General features: G+C 42.6%; 1 protein-coding gene across 1 annotated transcript; it reads right to left on the bottom strand.

Annotated features, from left to right (window-relative positions):
- Positions 1-4,848: 4,848 nt before the first annotated feature.
- Positions 4,849-18,199, bottom strand: LOC114041228 (zinc finger protein 345-like). The gene is made up of 5 exons (XM_027859582.1): positions 18,139-18,199; positions 15,922-15,992; positions 12,472-12,598; positions 9,927-10,022; positions 4,849-6,758 (listed from the first exon to the last, which is right to left on the bottom strand). Exons 2-5 carry the CDS (start codon positions 15,952-15,954, stop codon positions 4,951-4,953), a joined length of 2,064 nt encoding a protein of 687 aa, XP_027715383.1. The 5' UTR covers positions 15,955-15,992; positions 18,139-18,199; the 3' UTR covers positions 4,849-4,950.
- Between the last annotated feature and the right edge of the window lie 1,382 nt (positions 18,200-19,581).

The following is a 19,581-nucleotide window of genomic DNA, read 5'->3' as shown; positions in this document are numbered from 1 at the left end:
GATGTATGGATCATATACATGTTCATATATTACTAATATGGTAAGAAGCAGGAATAATCTTTATAACCATTTTATATCACTAGTATATATAATTGTATGAAATATCCTCAAAATCAAATGGTATGAAATTGTTTCATATGCAATCCTGTTTGTGTTCTATGCACATGGACATGCTAATTTTGTGTTTGTACGTGTTTAAGGGCAGAATTTTTAAAATCTTGAAAATAAATAGAAATGACTCATAGTTGGAGTTTCTTGGTTCCTTTGTGAACTTGCTTTCCTAACCCCTTCCTTGCAGTTAGATGACAAAGTAGATAGAGCTCTGGGCCTGGAGTCAGGAAGAACAGAGTGCAAATCCAGACTTTGATCTGTGTGACCCTGGCCAAGTCACTTAACCTGTTTACCTCAGTCTCCCCATTTGTGAAATGAAGATAACAATAGCACTAATGTCCCAGGGTTCTTGTGAGGATCAAATGAGACAGTTCAGTGGGCAAATATTAATGTGGGGATTCTTTTTAGATAGAAGTTGGGCTAGATAGCCATTGTGATACCTTTCAACTTTAAAATTCCATGATTCTGTGATCCTTCACATGGTTGTTATTTAATCTTCCTTTTATATAAACATGAACACATTATTCCCCTGTGGAAGATCTTTCACTGGCTCTCTGACACATGTCAGAGTAATGTCTTGCCCTTATAAGAGCAAACATTTATCTAGCTACTCCTGTATGTAAAGAATCATGCTAGGCATTAGGAGAGGATCAAGTTTGTCCTTGTATGAGCCGATAGCAACAGCACAAAGTATGATGTAGTAAGTTCATTCCAGTTCAAAACAAAATGCTATTTGACGTCTAACAGGAAAGTTGTTACTTACAGGAAAGACCAGGGAAGACTCCTGGAAGTAGGTGGCAGTTAAATTGGAATTTAAAAGATGAGCAAGAATTCGAGAAAAGACAATTTACTCTTGGTAGATATTTTCCTGTGGGAAGGGGGCATGTTCTTCCTCAACATTATCTGTGCATTACGAATTGTGAACTGTATACTAGCCTGCTACCTCCTCATGGAAATTGGAGATTACAGAGTCTGTGGCTTGAAATCTCACAAAGCTCACTCCTGTGGTAAAGTAAGAAGGGCATTTATAACATCACAGGGATTGCCTGGAATGGGTTGCTACAGGAGGCAGGCAATAGATTCTCTCTCATTGATGGGGGGCAGAACATCATTTCCACAACACTTTGGTCTCAGACATTGTAGGTTCAAGTTTGTATTTTTCCAAGATCAGGAAGAAAATCTATATCTGGAAACGAGTCAAAGGTATTGGATCCAGCAGTTATGCTACCATTGAGATAGCCTACCAAGTATATGCTTAGCCTATAAATTAAGGAAAACAGGAGAGGAGAGTACTCCCTTCCTCCTCAATGCTATAAAACAAATGGGCCACCAGTCTTTTGCTGGAGCACTAAATCATCATGGCTGTTTTGTGGTGGCTGGAATTTTGTACTTGGTTTGCAAAGGTGCTGGCAGATGGGAATGGTGCAAATAAGGTTGAATATTTTAGCAAACAGATACAATATTGTTATATATCTGTTGGGACTTAAGAAGCAGGTGTTGGGGATGGTGGGTGGCTGTGAAAATATAAAACAACCCTTAGAGGAATGTTAGGCTATGCCATACAACAGCAATGGTCCACATGAGGAGCACTCTAGAACATTCTGTAACATTCTAGAAAATGTGAAAGTATCCCTCACACCTATCAGATTGGCTGACATGACAGAAAAAAATGATAAATGGTAGAGAAGATGTGGGAAAACTGGAACACTCATCCATTGTTGGTGGAGCTGTGAACTGATCCAACCATTCTGGAGAGCAATTTGGAACTATGTCCAAAGAGCAGTCAAACAGTGTATACCCTTTGATCCAGCAATACCACTTCTAGGTCTGTATCCCACAGAGATCATAAAAAAGGGAAAAGGGCCTACATGTACAAAAATATTTACAGCAGCTTTTTTTGTGGTGGCAAAGAATTGGAAATTGAGAGAATGCCCATCAATTGGGGAATGGCTGAACAAGTTGTGGTATATGAATGGAATAGAATACTATTGTGCTATAAAAAATGATGAGTAGCTGGCTTTCAGAAAAGGATTTCAGGACTTACTTGAACTGATACTGAGTGAAATGAGCAGAACCAGGAGAACACTGTATACAGTAACAGTAACACTGTGTGATGATCAACCGTGATTGACTTAGCTCTTCTCAGCAATACAATGATCCAAGACAATTCCCAAAGACTCATGATGGAAAATGCTATCCACCTCCAGAGAAAGAACTATAAAGTCTGAATGCAGATCGAAGCAGACTATTTTCATTTCTTTGGTTTTTTCCAATTTTTTCCATTTGCTCTGTTTCCTCTTTCATAACATGACTAATGTGGAAATATGTTTTCCATTATTGCACATGTATAACCTATCTCAGATTGCTTGCTGTCTTGAGGAAGGAGAGAGGAGAGAGGGAGGGAGAACAATTTGGAACTCAAAATCTTTCAAAAAGTGTATGTTGAAAATTGTCTTTACATGTAATTTGAAAAATTAAATACTATTAAGAATGAAAAAAAATGGATGTGGGGATGCCACCAGTACTAAAAGGAAAGCAGAAAACTGTAGTAAAAAAAATTCAATAAAATGTCTCTGATAAAGGCCTCATTTCTCAAATATGTAGAGAACTTAAGTCAAATTTATAAGAATACAAATCATTTCCCAACCAGTAAGTGGTCAAAGGATATGAACACATAGTTTTCAGACAATCAAAGCTATCTATACTAATGGAAAAAATGCTCTAAATCACTAATGATTAGAGAAATGTAAATTAAAACAACTCTGAGGTACCACCTCATACCTATCAGATTGGCTGATATGACAATAAAGGAAAATGATAAATATTGGAGGGGATATGGAAAAACTGGGACACCAAAGCACTGCTGGTGGAGTTGTGAACTGATCCAACCACTCTGAAGAGCAACTGGGAGCTATATCCAAAGGGCTATAAAACTGCATAGCATTTGACATGGCAATACCACTGCTAGGTCTATATCCCAAAGAGATTTTTTAAAGGGGGGGGAAGGGAGGAGAACCTATTTGTACAAAAATATTTCTAGCAGCTTTTTTTGTAGTGGCTAAGGACTAGAAACCAAGGTGATACCCATCAATTGAGGAATGGCTGAACAATGGCACATGGTTGTGATGGAATATTATTGTGCTATAAGAAATGACAAGCAGGATGATTTCAGAAAAACCTGGAAAGACTTACATGAACTGATGCAAACTGAAGAGAGCAGAACCAGAAGAACATTATACACAGTAATAGCAATGATGTTCGATGAAATTCGATGAAGAACTGTGAATGACTTAGCTATTCTCAGCAATACAATGATCTAAGACAATCCCAAAGGACTCATGATGAAACGTGTTATTTGCCTTTAGAGGAAGAACTAATGTTGTCTGATTACAGACTGAAGCATACTGTTTTTCACTTTCCTTCTTTTTTTATTCAAGTCTTCTTGTACAAAATGAATGTAGTAATGTTTTACGTGATTGCACATGTATAACCTTTACAGGATTGCTTATCATTTCAGCAAGGGGGAAGAGGAGGGAAAAGGGGAGAGAAGGATAAAATTTGGAACTCAAAACTTTAAAAAATGTTAAAAATTGTTTTAACATAATAGGAGGAAAAATAAAATATTATATAAAAAAGAAAATGGGTGTGGTGAAGGACAAATATTTAATAAACCTTTTGAGAAGGTTGAGGAACTCTTGAAGGTGATCTGGATCTGTTGTAGCACCAGGGCTATCACAACACCTCCCATCATCCAGATCTCATTTACTGAGTCAGCTGTACTTAAGACACACAGATCATCATAATTTCTGAGGCTGGTTTTACCCAAAATTCTTCAACTTTGCTTGCATCAGGAAGAAAAATACTCCTAATCTAATCCTCATTTAACCTCCCAACTTGTCTCCTGGTTAGCTGTTTGACTGGATGATTTTTTTAAGGTTACTTTCTGACCTAACTAACTCCAAGTTTCTCCCAACCCTGAAAGGTCATGGGTAGAGAATAGACCTACCCAGGCCCAGTTAGCGTTAATTTACATCATGGAGGAGCTTTCCATTAGTCTCCATTGACAACATCACCCTGCCTTAAAAAAGAACAACAATAGCTAGCATTTATACAGTGCTTTAAGGCTTGAGAAATACTTTCCAAATATCCCATTTTATCCTCATAAACACCCTGAGTTAGATGCTATTTATTATCCCCATTTTGCAGATGAGGAAACTGAGGCAGAGAGAGATTAAGTGACTTGCCCAGGGTCACACGGCTAGGAAGTTTCTGGTGCTGGATTTGAACACAGGACTTCCTGACTGCAGGCCCAGTACCCTACCCATTGTGCTAGTTGCCTTCTAGTAATCTTCATTCAGTGCTCCATCTTTTATACCTCTGCTCTAAAAATTCAATAAAATTAAACTATTTTGTTTTAAAAAATCATAGTGAGTTACTAAAAATAGGGTTTTTTTGAAATCTAAATTCTCAGATCTTATAATACTATACTGCCTAATACAACTCTCCAAGGAATGTACATTATAGCAAAGAGGGCTATAAAAGAAGTTAGGGTCATTTTATCTAAAAAAAAAAAATTTAGCAAGCAACGATATCTCAGATGACACTCCAACATCTTGACTTTCCAGCATTTAACATGACAGGTCTAAATGGAACTTCTCCCGTATTATTTTATATCCATAATTAATTTTTGACATAACATCCAGAAAGTGTGATAAGGAATGGCCAAGATCTGAAAGGTTTTCCTACTAATTCCCACTAATTACACCTATAGGGTTTTTCTCTCTTATGAATTCCCTGATGTTGAGTGAAATGTTCCTTCTGACTGAAATCTTTTCTACATTAAATACACTGAAGGGTTTTCTCTCCTGTATGTATTCTCTGATGTTTCTTAAGTGATGAATTTTTGCTGAAGGTTTTCCCACATTTATTACATTCAAAGGGTTTCTCTTCAGTATGAATTCTATGATGTTTCCTAAGGGATGAGTTTTTGTTGAAGGCTTTCCCACATTCATTACATTCAAAGGGTTTCTCTCCTGTATGGATTATCTTGTGTTCAGTAAGATACCCTTTGTGGCTGAAGGCTTTCCCACACTCATTACATTCAAAGGGTTTCTCCCCAGTATGAATCTTTTGATGCTTCATAAGGGATGAACTATTGGTGAATGCTTTCCTACATTCAGTACATTCATATGGTTTCTCTCCAGTGTGAATTCTCTGATGTCTTAGAAGAGATGAGCTATTAGTGAAGGCTTTCCCACATTCTTTACATGTGTATGGTTTCTCTCCAGTGTGAATCCTCCAATGCTTCATAAGGGATGAGCTGTTGTTGAAAGCTTTCCCACATTCCTTACATTCATATGGCCTCTCTCCAGTATGAATTCTCTGGTGTTTCATAAGGCATGAGTTGTTGCCAAAGGCTTTCCCACATTCGTTACATTTAAAGGGTTTCTCTCCTGTGTGAATTCTCTTATGTTCAGTGAGGTTTCCTCTTTGGCTAAAGGCTTTCCCGCATTCATTACATTTAAAGGGTTTCTCTCCAGTGTGAACTCTCTGATGTTCAGTCAGGTTTCCCCTCTGTATGAAGGCTTTTTCACACTCATTGCACACAAAAGGTTTCTCTCCAGTGTGAATTCTCTGATGCTTCATAAGAGACGAACTGTTGCTGAAGGCTTTCTCACATTCGTTACACTCATACTGTTTTTCTCCAGAATGAAGTCTCCAATGTTTCTTAAAGGATGAGCTGCTGCTAAAGGCCTTCCCACATTCATTACACTCATATGGTTTCTCTCCAGTATGAATTCTCTGATGCTTCCTTAGCGAGGAGCTGTTGCTAAAGGCTTTCTCACAAACATTACATCCAAAGGGTTTATCTCCTGTATGAATCCTCTTATGTTCAGCAAGATACCCCCCATGCCTGAAAGCTTTTCCACATTCAATACATTCATATGGTTTCTCTCCAGTGTGAATTCTCTGATGTTTCTTAAGGGATGAGTTGCTGATGAAGGCTTTCCCACATTCATTACACTCATATGGTTTCTCTCCAGTGTGAATTCTCTGATGCTTCCTGAGTGATGAACTGCTGCTAAAGGCTTTCCCACATTTATTACATTTAAAAGGTTTCTCTCCTGTATGAATCCTCTTACATTGATCAAGATATCCCCTATGGCTGAAGGTCTTTTCACATTCATTATACTCATATTGTGTCTGTCCATTATGTCTTCTATGATACTGAATAAGGCCTGAATCAAAAGAGATCTTCTTGCCTTTATTATACTTATAAGGTTTTTTACCTGAGGAGATTCCATTACTTTTCACCAAGTCTGAAAACGGTCTGAAGCACTCACCATGTGTACCATGTCTATGGAGAGTTTTCCTGGTAGCATCTATCTGTTGTGCAAAAGAAACCGACCACAGACTCAAACTTCTTGAGAACATCTGACCTTCCTGAATGACTGTCATTTGCCTGTATTTTTCCTTCTGGCTGTCTTTTTGCCACCCCCACCCAACATGACATTCCCAATTTTCTTCCAACTTGGAATCCCATGGGTCATGGTTTGTGAATCTTCCCTTGGATGACTCTTCCACAAAAAGGTTGTGCTTTAGGGCAGTCTCCATGATTTTACATGTTGTTTCCTGAATAAGGGAATCTGAAAGAAATGAAGTCATGTCAATATCCCCTGCAGGGAGAAAGAATATCTTCTCCATGAAGGAGATAAATCATTAACATGAAAAGTGAAGAGCATTGTTAAGGCATATAACACCCAAGAGAGGTGAAGAGATAGTAACAGAGCATCTAGCTTCTCCAAATGAATTGACAGCTTCAGGACAAAATGAATAATTATCATGTGCCTCAATTATCTTTCTTGCTTGTCCTATCACTCTTACTTTATTTCATATTCCTAATCATTCTCCAACTCGGAATTATTGTACCTAACCTTAGGGCAAAGGTAAATATCTTCCTTAAGGGGAAACTGGCTAAATCTGAAATCTGACTGATAAACCCTGATGTCAGTCTCCAGCAAAAGTCTAGCATTTACTTGTCAAGCAAATTCTTTTACTCACACTTAGAAAAGAAACCTTAGCTTGATCAGACACAAAATGAGTTCAACACGAAAAAATCATGTACCACAAATTCTATTTCTTATAGGACCTAATGATAGGTTCATCAGAAAACATTATAGACACACATATTTCAACTGTGATGACTGAAAATTTCATAGAGACACAGTTGCTGGTAAATTAAAATCAATCTTATTGACTGTGTCTAGAAAGCAGTCAACCAAGCAGGCTCATTGTCCCCTCAATGGCAAAGAGAGAGAGCCTATTGAACCTTTGATATTTATAAAGCCTTTTGAAAAAGGGGTGCACCTGAGGGTGAAAATCAACTCTAACTGGTTAGTAAGTAATAATAGAGAATGAATATTATAATAAGAGGCTGGTTATATATACTATGAGGGTCGTGGGGGGTAGTGATTTGGATCACCCAAGTCTTGGTCAAAGAGACGTATCAATTTCCATATCACTTGTCTGACTAAAAGTAGAACCAATATTTTCCCAGACCTGTCTGAGTAAACACAATGAGCAGGAATCTACCCATTAGCCTGAACTTAGAACTTCTTTTATCTTTGATTCGATCTATATCCTGGGTAAGTCTTTGAGAAAGATTTCCAACGCTGGTTGATTTCTGGATGAGGAAGTAAAAAAGGGGGAAAAACCTTGGTCCTAATTCAATAATTAGTTATTAAATACAAAAGAGAAATCATCATTTCCCTCACAACAAGCCTATTCACAATCTCTATCAAGAAATTTTTGTGCACAAGACAGAGAAATACAGGCTGGATGATAGGATAGCTACAAAGAACTGAAGCTTGTTGACTGATAGTTATGACCAAGAGATTTACATGAACCTGGAGGGAATTCTTAAGTGTCATGCCCCAGGACTTCAGGCTTGATCCTATTCGGGTTCTCCATTTTCAGACAATTTAGATAAAAATATAGAACCCATAACAATTTTGCAGATAACGTTAAACAGCATGGGAAAGGAAATCCACTGAATGATTGGGTCAAGATTCTCTATGGCATGGTGCAAGATTAAAAAAAAAATGTGTCCTCTCTCTCTCTCTCTTTCTCTCTCCATATATATGTATATGTACACACACACACACACACACACACACACACACTGTATATGTATTTCAATCTACTCTATTGAAACCCAAAATAAATAAGGTAAAACCATCAGAGAAATGCAATGTCTTAACTATTTGTTCAGGGGCAGCTAGGTGGTGCAATAAATAGAGCACCGGCCCTGGAATCAGGAGGACCTGAGTTCAAATCCAGCCTCAGACCAGACACTTGACACTTACTAGCTGTGTGACCCTGGGCAAGTCACTTAACCCCAACTGCCTCGCCAAAAAACAAAAAAACAAACAATAAAAAATATTTCTTCAAATAATCAATTGAACAAATATAGGATAAAGGAAACAATTTAACAATAGGCCATGTTGAAAAAAACCTGAGGTTTTAGTTGACCATACGCTCAACAGGACCCAACAGTAAAATAATGTTAAGTATCATCATAACTATTCATAGGAATACAAAAAGAATTCACTGACCAACTTAGATTTTTAACACATACACAAAAAAGTGGAAGTAAGGGCAGGCCACAGAATGGCCAAAATAGGATGACTCAGTCCTGTTAGAATGTCAGAAGTGCCAAGCGTTGGGATGAAATGAGGCTAGCAAAGAAAGCTAGCGATAACAAAAAGGGTGGTTTTTACCGATACTAGTGAAGAAAGGAGAATTCAAGAAGAAAGAGGGTCGCTGCTGGGAGAACGGGAAGCAGTAACCACAAAGAACCAACATCGCTTCATACAGAACAGACTGAGGAACACTAGCTCCATTTCCTTTTCTTTCCCCAGTTACTGGAGCAGTAGATCAGGTGAATGCACAGATAGGGCCAACCTGGACTTTGAAAGGCACTCATGTCCTGATGGGTCAGAATGCTTCTCTTTGACCCCAGAAGCAGTGAGAGGAAGCTGCCAAGAGGATGCTTTAGGCTCGACGCCAGGAAAAATATTCTATGAACTGGAGCTATGCAAAGTGCAATGGGCTGCCTTGAGAGGGAGAGGGCTCCTTCTCCCTGGAGGCCAGGTGACTACTTTGGGGGTTTCCTGTACAAGAAAAACCCTAAGGTCCTTTCCCACTTAAAATGTGTGATTCTTTGTCCTTCCTAGAATTCTAAAGGTAGTGATGACTTTATGGAGCATTCTCTATGGCATGGTGCAAGCAGAAAGGAGTCAACCTGCAGTATTGTACTTTAAGAAGGAAAAGAGATTTAAGGAAATTGGAGACACTGGGCATGGATGTCACGTTTGTGCAGTCTGGAATTTCGAGTCAGAGAAATATCTCAAAATAGAAGGTAGCAAAGGTGCTTTGTTTTTTTACAAATATATGTCAGACAAGCATATGCGAAAGCTGAAAGAAAGACGTCTGTGAATAGGGAGAGACTATTCAGAGAAGGATGGAGAGAAGGAAATAGTTATGGGAGGAGGCAAAAAAGGATGGAATTCAGAGTATGGAGAGAAGGGTTTAATATTAGAAAAGAACACACACTTTTTTCTCTGAGACTGGAAGGAAACATAGGAGAGTTACTAAAAAAGTGAACAATGACGCTCCATGAGAGTGCAAATGTGACAGTTTCCAACCTTCCCCACAGGCCTCAGGGACTTGGAAGACAGTGTTTTAACTGGCATTTTAAAGCCCAAACTCCTGGTCTGGTTGAGCTCATTTAGATCTGTCTGTTTTTCACTCACCTGGGCAAGAGCCTCTCAAGACTTCTCCCACTGGTATCCATGGGACTTCTCCTCTCTCCAACCGGGAGATCAGATCTGGTTGAAAAACTGGAAGTCCTGCTCACGGGAAAGAAATGGGAAAGTGCTAAGAAAATCAGTCAATTAACAAATATTTATTAAATACCTATATGTGCCGGGCAACACGCTGAGCACTGGTGAGACAAAGGAAGGCAAGAGATGTCCCTATCCTCAAGGAGCTCAGAGTCTACTGGGGGTATGCAAACAACTCTATACAAACAAGTTATGAACAAGATAAATTGGGGCTAACCTCAGAGGGAAGGCACTGGTAATAAGAAGGATCTGGAAAGGCTTCCTGTAGAAGATGGGATTTTAGCTGGGACTCAAAGGAAACCAGGAGATGAAGATAAAGAAGGAAAGGACTGAAGACATGGGGGGAAGCCAGGCAAAGTACACAGAGCTGGGAAATGGCGTGTCTTATGGGAGAAACCACAGAGAGTCCAGTGTGCTGGACCAGAGAGCAAGAGAGGGAGGGAGGAAAGGGAAGAAGACTGGAAAAACAGGAGGGGGGAAGGTATAAAGGGAGTTGAACCCCAAACAGAGGATTTTGTGTTTAATACTAGAGGTGATAGGAAGCCATTGGACTTTATTGAATGGGGGGATGATGTGGTCAGACATGTGTTAAGATCGATTTGACAACTGAGTGGAGGGCAGACTGGGATGGAGAGAGACTTGAGGAAGGCAGACCAACCATTAGGCTACTGGAGTTGCCCGTGCTAGAGACGATGAGAGCCTGCAGCAAAGCGGTGTCAGCGTCAGAGCAGGAAGGGGGTATACAAGGCCTAATCAATAGGACTTGGCCACAGATTTGGATACGAAGAAATGAGGGGGAGGAGTCTAGGATGACACCCACGATGGAAGCCTGTGCGGCTGGGAGAACGATGGCTCCTTCAATAGCAATTAGGAAGTCAAGAAGAGGGGAAGGCTCTCAAAGAAAGATAATGACCTCAAGTATAGATGTGTTAAATTTAAGATGCCCCCAGGATATCCAGTCCAATCATTTTTTTTTTTCCTCAAGCAAAGGAAGGCATACTTGGAAGGCCAAGAGAGTGACACAAAGGACCTCAGAAGGATGTTCTCCACCATATTCTGAAACCGTATGAGCCATGGAGCTGATTTGGGCTCAGAACAAGATGTGAGCCACTCCTTGCTTAGAGGAAGGGAGCTTTTCATGTCCGTAGGGGAGTTGCCCTATGATTTGGACTGGCACAAAAGTCCCGCCTTGAACAAGAAGCCTTCCCCGAGCCTTCACGAGCCAAGGGCTTTACCTCCAAGATTATTTCCAGTTTATCCCAAATGTATCATGTTGGTACATGGTATTTACATGTGATCTCTCCTTTTAGATTGTGGGCATCTCAAGAGCAGGGACTGTTGTTGAACTCTCTTTGTATCTTCAGTACTTGGCACAGTGCCTGGCATCCAGCTGGAGCTTCACAAAGACTCATTGGCTCCAACAGCTTTACATGACAAGGATCTTTCACCCCAAAAGAGGGGGCACAAATGCCTTCTCTCTGCCCAAAGCAAAACTTCTGAGTTGGGGGTCCACAGACCACCCCATCCCCTCCCCATCACCAAGGGGTCTGTGGATAGATTCAGGGGATTCATGAGGTTGGATGGGAAAAAAATACACCTTTATTTTCATGAACCTCTAACTAAAATTCAGTATTTCCTACCATTATCAAGGTGGGCAACAGGCATTATTCTGAACATACATACAAAGACATCAGCTGGGTAGTGGCTTAGTGGATAGAGCACCGAGCCTTGAGTCAGGAAGACCTGAGTTCAAATCTGGCTTCAGACAACTTATTAGCTGTGTGACCCTGGGCAAGTCACTTAGCCTCTGCTTGCCTTAATCTACTGGAAGAGGAAATGGCAAACCACTCCAGTGTCTTTGTCAAGAAAATTCTATGGACAGTATAGGTGTCCTATGGTTTACGGGGTCACTAAGAGTTGGACACAACTGAATGACTGAACAAAATACATACACACGTACATACATACATATGTGTATAGATAGATAGATAGATAAGATAGATAGCAAGAGACATATAGATCTAGGTATATCCTATCTATCCTTTATCTATCTCTCTATCTATCTAGAGATCAATTTAGATCTACCTATCTATCTATCTATAGATATCTATCTAAATATTAGATAGATACCTATCTATCTAAATTGATCTCTCTCTCTCTGTCTCTCTCTGTCTCTTTCTCATCTATCTCACTTATGCATACATAGTTGTTAGCATATTGGCTCCTTCATTAGAAAGCAAGCTCCCTGCAGGCAAGGGAATTTGTTTTTGCCTCTCTCTGTATACCCAGCTCTTAGCATTGGGCCTGGCTCACAAGATCAATCAAAAAATAAATGCTTCTTGACTAACTTATTGAGATAAGGACTTTAGATAAGGACTGGGCCCCCTTTGGCAAACGAGAATGCAAAGACTTAGCAATGGGCAGATTCTGAGTCGCGGGAGAAAGCTGCCGTTACCCAGGGACACCAGGTTCCGATAGTTCTCCAGCATCACATCCCGATAAAGGTGCCTCTGAGCTGGCGTTAGCTGCTTCCACTCCTCCCAGGTGAAGTCCACAGCCACATCCTTAAACGTCACTGATTCCTGAAACAGGAAACGTATTTGTGCTTACGCAGGGACCATCCCTCACATGCACTACGGATGAAAGGAGATAAGACATAGAGGGAATGGGCTTTCAAAGCACTGAGGATTTAGAATTTTTTTTAAAGTCAAATTTTAGTGAATACTTACCGTATCCCTCAAGTTATTCTAGACCAGTGGCCCCTCACCTTTTTTTTCTGTCACAGACCACTATGGTAGTCAGTCTAGTAGCCTATGGACCCCCTCTCAAAATCATGCTCTAAAATAATTTAAATTTCAGCTACAGGTTAATGAATGGAAAAAGATGTACTTTTCCCCATCTAAATTCATAGACCTCATGAAAATGATGCCAGGCTTAGAACCCCCTGTTCTAGACTTTGCAGCATGAAGCCTTTATGGATGCCTCCAGTAGCAAATCCTCCATTTGGCTTTTCAATCCTCAGACCTAAATCCTAGAACATAACCCTGGAACCTAAAATCAATCAACAAGCACACTATAATATTAAATTCCAGTTATCTCTCCCACAACAATCACATTTACTAATCACATTTGAATCTCAGAAAGTAAGCCACAAATTATATTGGGGGGGGGGGTCTCCCCGTCTCCAGCCACTAACATGACTTTGGTGTCTCCTCCACAAGCTACTACTTCCTTTATTCTAGGTCTCAACAGCGCGAAATTCTCCCCTAGCTTCTTCAACCCATATGTATTAATCATTTACTCTGTGCAGAAAAAAAAAAGGCCTGCTGCTTGGATCTCAGCTGTCTTTGGGTGAGCCTGTCAGTTATCAGTTAGTAAAGGCATCTTTAGGAGGTAGCTTATGGCTTAATGGATAGAGTGGCTGGGCCTGAAGTCAGGAAGACCTGAGCTCAAATCTAGTCTCAGACACTGTGTGATCCTAGGCAAGTCACTTAACCTTGTTTGCCTTAATCCACTAGAGAGGGAAAAGGCAAACCAGTCTGGTACCCCTGCCAAGAAAACCCCATATGGGGCCATGGAGAATTGGACACAACCTATGTACTACTCCGTCATGCCTTCCTGCCCCAGAAAACTCCTCATTAGAAAATTTCATTATGCTGCCAGACTGAATCAGCCTTGGTACTACCTTCTCAGTCCCCTCTGGCCCTCTAATTGGACCCAGGACCTTGGGCTCCTGGGCCTCCATTTATACAGGGGCCCAGCACAATCTTCACCCCATTTCCTATCAGCTGCCTGGCTTTTAAGTTCTCCATCATGCCCTAGGATTGGGTACTTCCTCAAAGCCCCACCACCACCACCACCACTGATGGGGTAAGGGCCCAAGCTGAGACCTTTGCCCGTCACCCCAAAAAGCATTTGGGTGCCACTTGTCTACGGCCCCAGAAAACCCTTGAACTCTGTTTGAACCTTTACCTGGTCAAGGAAGTCTAACAGTCCCCTGAAGTTATTCTTATTATTCTGATCAACTGGCTCTTCCTTATTGCCGAGGTCCTATCTCCCAGTTCTTTGTTACCCTAATTTAAGCCTAGCTTTCTATCATCTATTACTGGCCTAATAGACCTGGTTACATTTCCCATCCATGATCTTATCCAGACCCCACTCAACCTCCCAGACACTCCCATGGGGATTCTCCCAGGACCCACCCCCAGTCACCCCAGCTTCAAGATTCCTATACTCTTCCTCCAGTACTGGCCACTCCCATCAAGATGCCCCCTCTCCCAGCCCCCCAGTCACCCCAAAACTACCTGACCACTCCCAGATCCCTCCCATAGTGTTCCTGTATATAAGATCCATCCTGGCCACCATTTAGGGGCTGAGACTTCCTCATGCCTGCTTCTCCTTATAAGCGTCACAAATGTTCACATTCCTTAAGAGTCTGGCCTGTATGGTTCATCTTTAATAAATCTTGTCTTTGGCTGAAAGAAGGCTTGGGTCGAATTCATTCAGGCAGGACCTGTGTGCTATGATTTTGGGGTCTCAGCACCCTTAACATTTAAACCTCAACACCAGCACCATTTCCCTCTCTCCCAATTTTCAGCTTCCTCTAGCACTACAAGATCAGCTCCTTGAAAGCAAGGGACCTCTCATCTTTTTATTATTCTGTATGTCTCCACTGCTTAGTACAATGCTTGGCACTTAATAGGTGCTTAATAAATGTTTATTGATTTTTGAAAAGCACACAGACTGTTGTATACACAGAGATTACAACTACATAAAGGGAGAGGAAAGGTTATAGAGTTAGCTGCTTTCTAGTGGTTTGGATTATACACTTGTGCCTTTTTTTCCTTTTAAATAGATATAAAACACTGAGGTGTGTCATGGTGCAGAGGACAGAGAACCCACCTTGGGACCAGTCAGTCAGTCAACAAACATTTCTGGAGTTCTTCCTAGACAACAAGCAATGTGCTAAGCACTAGCTACAAATACAAGCAAAAAGACAGTCCCTGCCCTCAAGGAGCTTACATTCTAACAGAGGAATACCACACAAGAAAAGGAGCAGAAAGGAAGAATGGGGAGAAGGTACATGGGGACATGCTGGCCAAGTCCTGAGGAGTAACGGATGGCTGCAGTACCTGCGGGGCCCTACCTCAAAATGGTGGCTGCAGGGACAGCCAGGTGGCACAGAGGATAAAGCACTGGTCCTGGAGTCAAGAGGACTTGAGTTCAAATCTGGCCTCAGACACTTAATAGCTGTGTGACCCTGGGCAAGTCACTTAACCCGAGTGCCTCCAAAAAAAAAAAAATGGTGGTTCCAGAAGCCAATCACCAACCGAAGGAAGAGAACAGCCCAGTTTCAAGCCCTCCCTCTGAAACATACTGCCTGTGGAACCCTAGGCAAAATCACTCAACCTCTCAGTCGATGTTGTTTAGTCATTCTGGTCATGCCTGACTCTTAACGACCCCTTTGTGGAGGGTTTTCTTGGCAGAGATACTGGAACAGTTGGCCATTTCCTTCTCCAGCTCATTTTATAGATGAGGAAACTGAGGCAAACCAGGTGAAGGGACTTGCCCAGGGTCACATAGCTGAGGCCAGATTTGAACTCATGAAGATGAGTCTTCTTGATCCCCAACCCAGTGCTCTATCCACTGCACCACCTAGCTGCCCAAGAAACTGAACAGGGGCCACAGCGGTGAAAGTGCTAAATCCTAACCACTAGACCACCAGGGAACCGCCAGGCAGCTATCTGGACCACTAGGCAATTACTGAAGACTGAATTGCAAGGAAGGTGCCAACATGCATTGGTGAAGGGCGTTTCCTCACCAGGGAGTCCCCTATACTATTGAAATCCCAGGTCCAGTCCCCATTCCCTAGCCCCAACATCACAGAGAAAAAAGCCCGACTCACCTGCAACCTGGCTGTCAAGAGCCCAGAAGTCATTCTCTTCTTCCTGATGGTTCTTTCCCGAGGAGGCAGAGCTGGGGAAAAGAAAAAGAAGTCAGGAGGGGGCCGACAAAGCCCTGCTCCTTCCCAACTTGCCCACGTAGAATTCCCCACGCCCTGGAGGGGGCTGGAGGCACATGCCACATCCCACTCCTCTGGGACTCTCTGGGCCTTGGGGCAACAGCCTGAAGTGGGGGCGGTGACACCAACTCTAGAGAAAGGAAGGGTCATTAAGGGTTAATGCGACTCTGAAGCCCCCATGGAGTACTTATCCTTTTTGATCCTTACCATAATTGTGGGAGGTAGGTTCTATTATTATCCCCATTTTACAGATGAGGAAACTGAGGCAAACAGAGGTTAAGTGACTGGCCCAGGGTCACAAAGCTAGAAAGTATCTGAGGCCAGATTTGAACCGAGGAAGATGATTCTTCCTGACTCAAGGCCCTGCACTCGATCCACTGTTCACCTAGCTGCCCCTCTGGCACACAGTAAGTGCTTAATTAATGTTCATTGCATAAACTGACTACTCCCTACACTGGCCGTGCCCAGGGTCACACAGTCAGGGAGTCAGAAGCAACAGACTTACTTATGTCCATGTTATACTCCCACCCCATCTTCTCAGAGGATGGAATCTCCTCAAGAGGTCCAGGAGTCAGGAAGACCCGGGTTCAAATGCCACCTGAGACCCTTACTAGCTGCACAACTTTGGGCAAGTCATGGAACCCTCTAGTGCTCCCTTAGCTGTCCAATGGATGAGCTGCTGTTCTTTCGCCCCGAGAGTTCTCTACGTGAAATAAATCACAGAATCTTGGCTTCAGAGCTGGAAGGCACCTGTTAAGGAAACTGAGGCCCAGAGAGAGGAAGGAGCTTGCCCAGCATCCCACAGCCGGGGTCTTCAGGCTGTATTTGCACCCAGGTTTTCCCGTTTCCAGTCCACCACTTTACCCCTAACACCAGTACCTAGTAACTCAGTGGGCACTACTTGGCTGTCTGCTGAATTGAATTGAGAGGTTAAGTGAGCTGTCCATGGTCACCTGTCTTCAGGATGGGAGGAGGAAACTAAGCCAAGCCCGGAGCTTTTGCCCCAGTGGCTCAACCATCATCAAGCCCCAAGGATGGGACAGTGCCTCTCCTCCCACCTTCTCCAGGAGGCCTTCTCTGATCCTTTCCACCCCACGCTGCCCCGACCCAGTCCCTTCCTTCTAAAATTCCCGTTACCTTTACAGCGGATATAGCTTGGTTGTCTCCCCCATTAGAACCCATGCTCCTCAAGGGCGGGGATCATCTTTTTAGCTTTTTCTACGTCCTCAGCACTTTGCACAGTGGCTGGCTAGTAACGATAAGGATACCGGGCATTTATACAGCCCTGTGACATCCACAAAGTGCTTTACAAATATTATCTTGTTCTATCCCCACCTTACAAACGAGGAAGCTGAGGAGGGCAGCGGGTAAGGGACAGGGCTAGGAAACGTCTGAGGCTGATTTGAGCTCGGGTCTCCCTGACTCCAGGTCCGGCGCTTGGTCCACGGGTCTACCTGGCTGCGTAGTTCATGCTTAGTGGGTGCCTGCTGTCTAGCTGCCACACCTACACGTGCACCTCTCTGTCTCGGTCTCTCACACACACACACACACACACACACACACACACACACACACACACGCACGCACACACCATGCAGCACGGCCAGGACTCCTGGCACCTCACACGTGGCGTCGCCCAGGGTAGAGAAGGGGTGATTCCCCCACGGAGGAATCAGTCACACATCCTAGGCTAACACACACACACTCAAACACTGAGAAAACACAACCCACGCTCGCTGACAAACACACAAACTTATGCACAAAACACACAATCCACGCGCACACAAACTAAAGCACAAACACAAATAGCAACACACCTTCGCACAAAAGCTCGCAAATACACAAAGGCAGACACGCAAACGCACATCAGCTGACAAACACACACATGCACACAAAAGATAAACACGCACAAACTCGCGTGGAAACTCACGCTCACAAACGCACAAACTCAAACACAAAGGCACACGAAACTTACAAACACACGCATATAGACAGCACCATAAGCACAAAATAGCACCCATTTCCCCCTCACCCCGATCCCCGCAAGCCCCCCTCAACTCCACTCCCTGCCACGCCCCCGGGGGAGGGGGTCGCACTCACCGACCCCGCCACCTCCGCATCTCCTAAGGAAAATACCAGGCTGACCACCTAGCCCTTGGCACTGCGCTTGCGCAGAATGACCCCCTCCCCCCCCCCCCCTTTCCCCCACCACGAGAACTACGATTCCCAGCAGGCATCAGGGCTGCATAGACTGAACCAGAAAAGGCCGCTAGCCGCGGGACCCGAAACACAGATTCTCAGGGCTTCTGGGAAATGGAGTCTTTCCAGAGGCCTCTGGGAAATGTAGTCCAGAGGTAGTGCCTGCGCAGGCGCGGTGTCCAGCTCTGAGGAGGGCCGGGAGCCAGGGGGAGTACAGAACCCATTCCCCAGGGTCTAGCCAAGTGCCTGGCCCATTGTAGGGGCTTTAAAAGGTTTTATTGAATGATAGTTGACTTTGTGATGAGTTTCAGACAATGTAGTCCTTGGCTCCATTCTGACCTGGAAAATCAGTTCGGTGTAGTGGACAGGGTACCGTATTGGGAGTCAAGAACACCTAGGTTATCATACCACTTCAGACAATCACTAGCAGTGTGACCACGGGCAATTCACTGAACTTTTCTGTGTCTTAGTTTCTTCATCTGTAAAGTGTAGGACAGGACCTCTAAGGTCTCTTGCAGCTCTGAATCTAGGAACTTATGAAGAGTTCACATTTAAGTCCCAGAGAAAATGTCTGTTTGAAAGATATCTGCTATTTTGTACGATATTCTTCTCCCTAAGTTCTCAGGTCCCCAAGAATAAAACTTACCTCTGGGAATGAGGATGAAAGAACTGGATGGTGAGGAAGAAATGTTCATTTCAATTGAACAAACATTAAGTACCTAATGTATGCAGAGCACTGTGGTAGAAACAGGAGGTATAAATGCTGGCTCTCGTGGAACTAAGCAATTAGTATAGAAATATGACAGCTAAAATGCAAAGTACTATAAAATAACTACATTAGAGGGGAGCAAAGAAAGTGCTGTGTGAGGCCTGTGAATGGAAAGGTCATTATCAACTTGGGGTGGCAGAAATCAGAGAAGCTTCCATGGAAGAAGTGACAATTAATTTTAACTTTAAATGATAGATAGAACTTTAATAGAAAAAGAGGATAAGGAAGGACACTTTAGGCATAAGGAACAGTGTGAATAAAGATGATGTAATCTGTGCTTCTGCGGTCCTTTTATTCTTTTATTACATTTTTAGTGATATCTTTGTGTATTTATATCATCATAATTTCCCCAATATCTCTTCCGCCTCCCTGAGAGCCATCTATCCAGTATAGAAATAGTATTAAAAAAAAATAAAAGAGGAAAAATCAGCATAACTGATAAGCCCATTAATGGAGTTTCTGGATCAAAGGGTTTGGACATTTTAAATCACTTATTTACATAATTCCACATTGCTTTTCAAAATGGTTTTTAGCAATTCACAGATCTACCAAACAATGCGTTATTCCTATCTGTT

The sequence above is a fragment of the Vombatus ursinus genome, unplaced genomic scaffold (genome assembly GCF_900497805.2).
Source record: "Vombatus ursinus unplaced genomic scaffold, bare-nosed wombat genome assembly UNPS02014170.1, whole genome shotgun sequence".
NCBI lineage: Eukaryota > Metazoa > Chordata > Mammalia > Diprotodontia > Vombatidae > Vombatus > Vombatus ursinus.
Note: the sequence above shows the minus strand (reverse complement) of the source record. Positions and strands in the feature narration are given on the sequence as shown.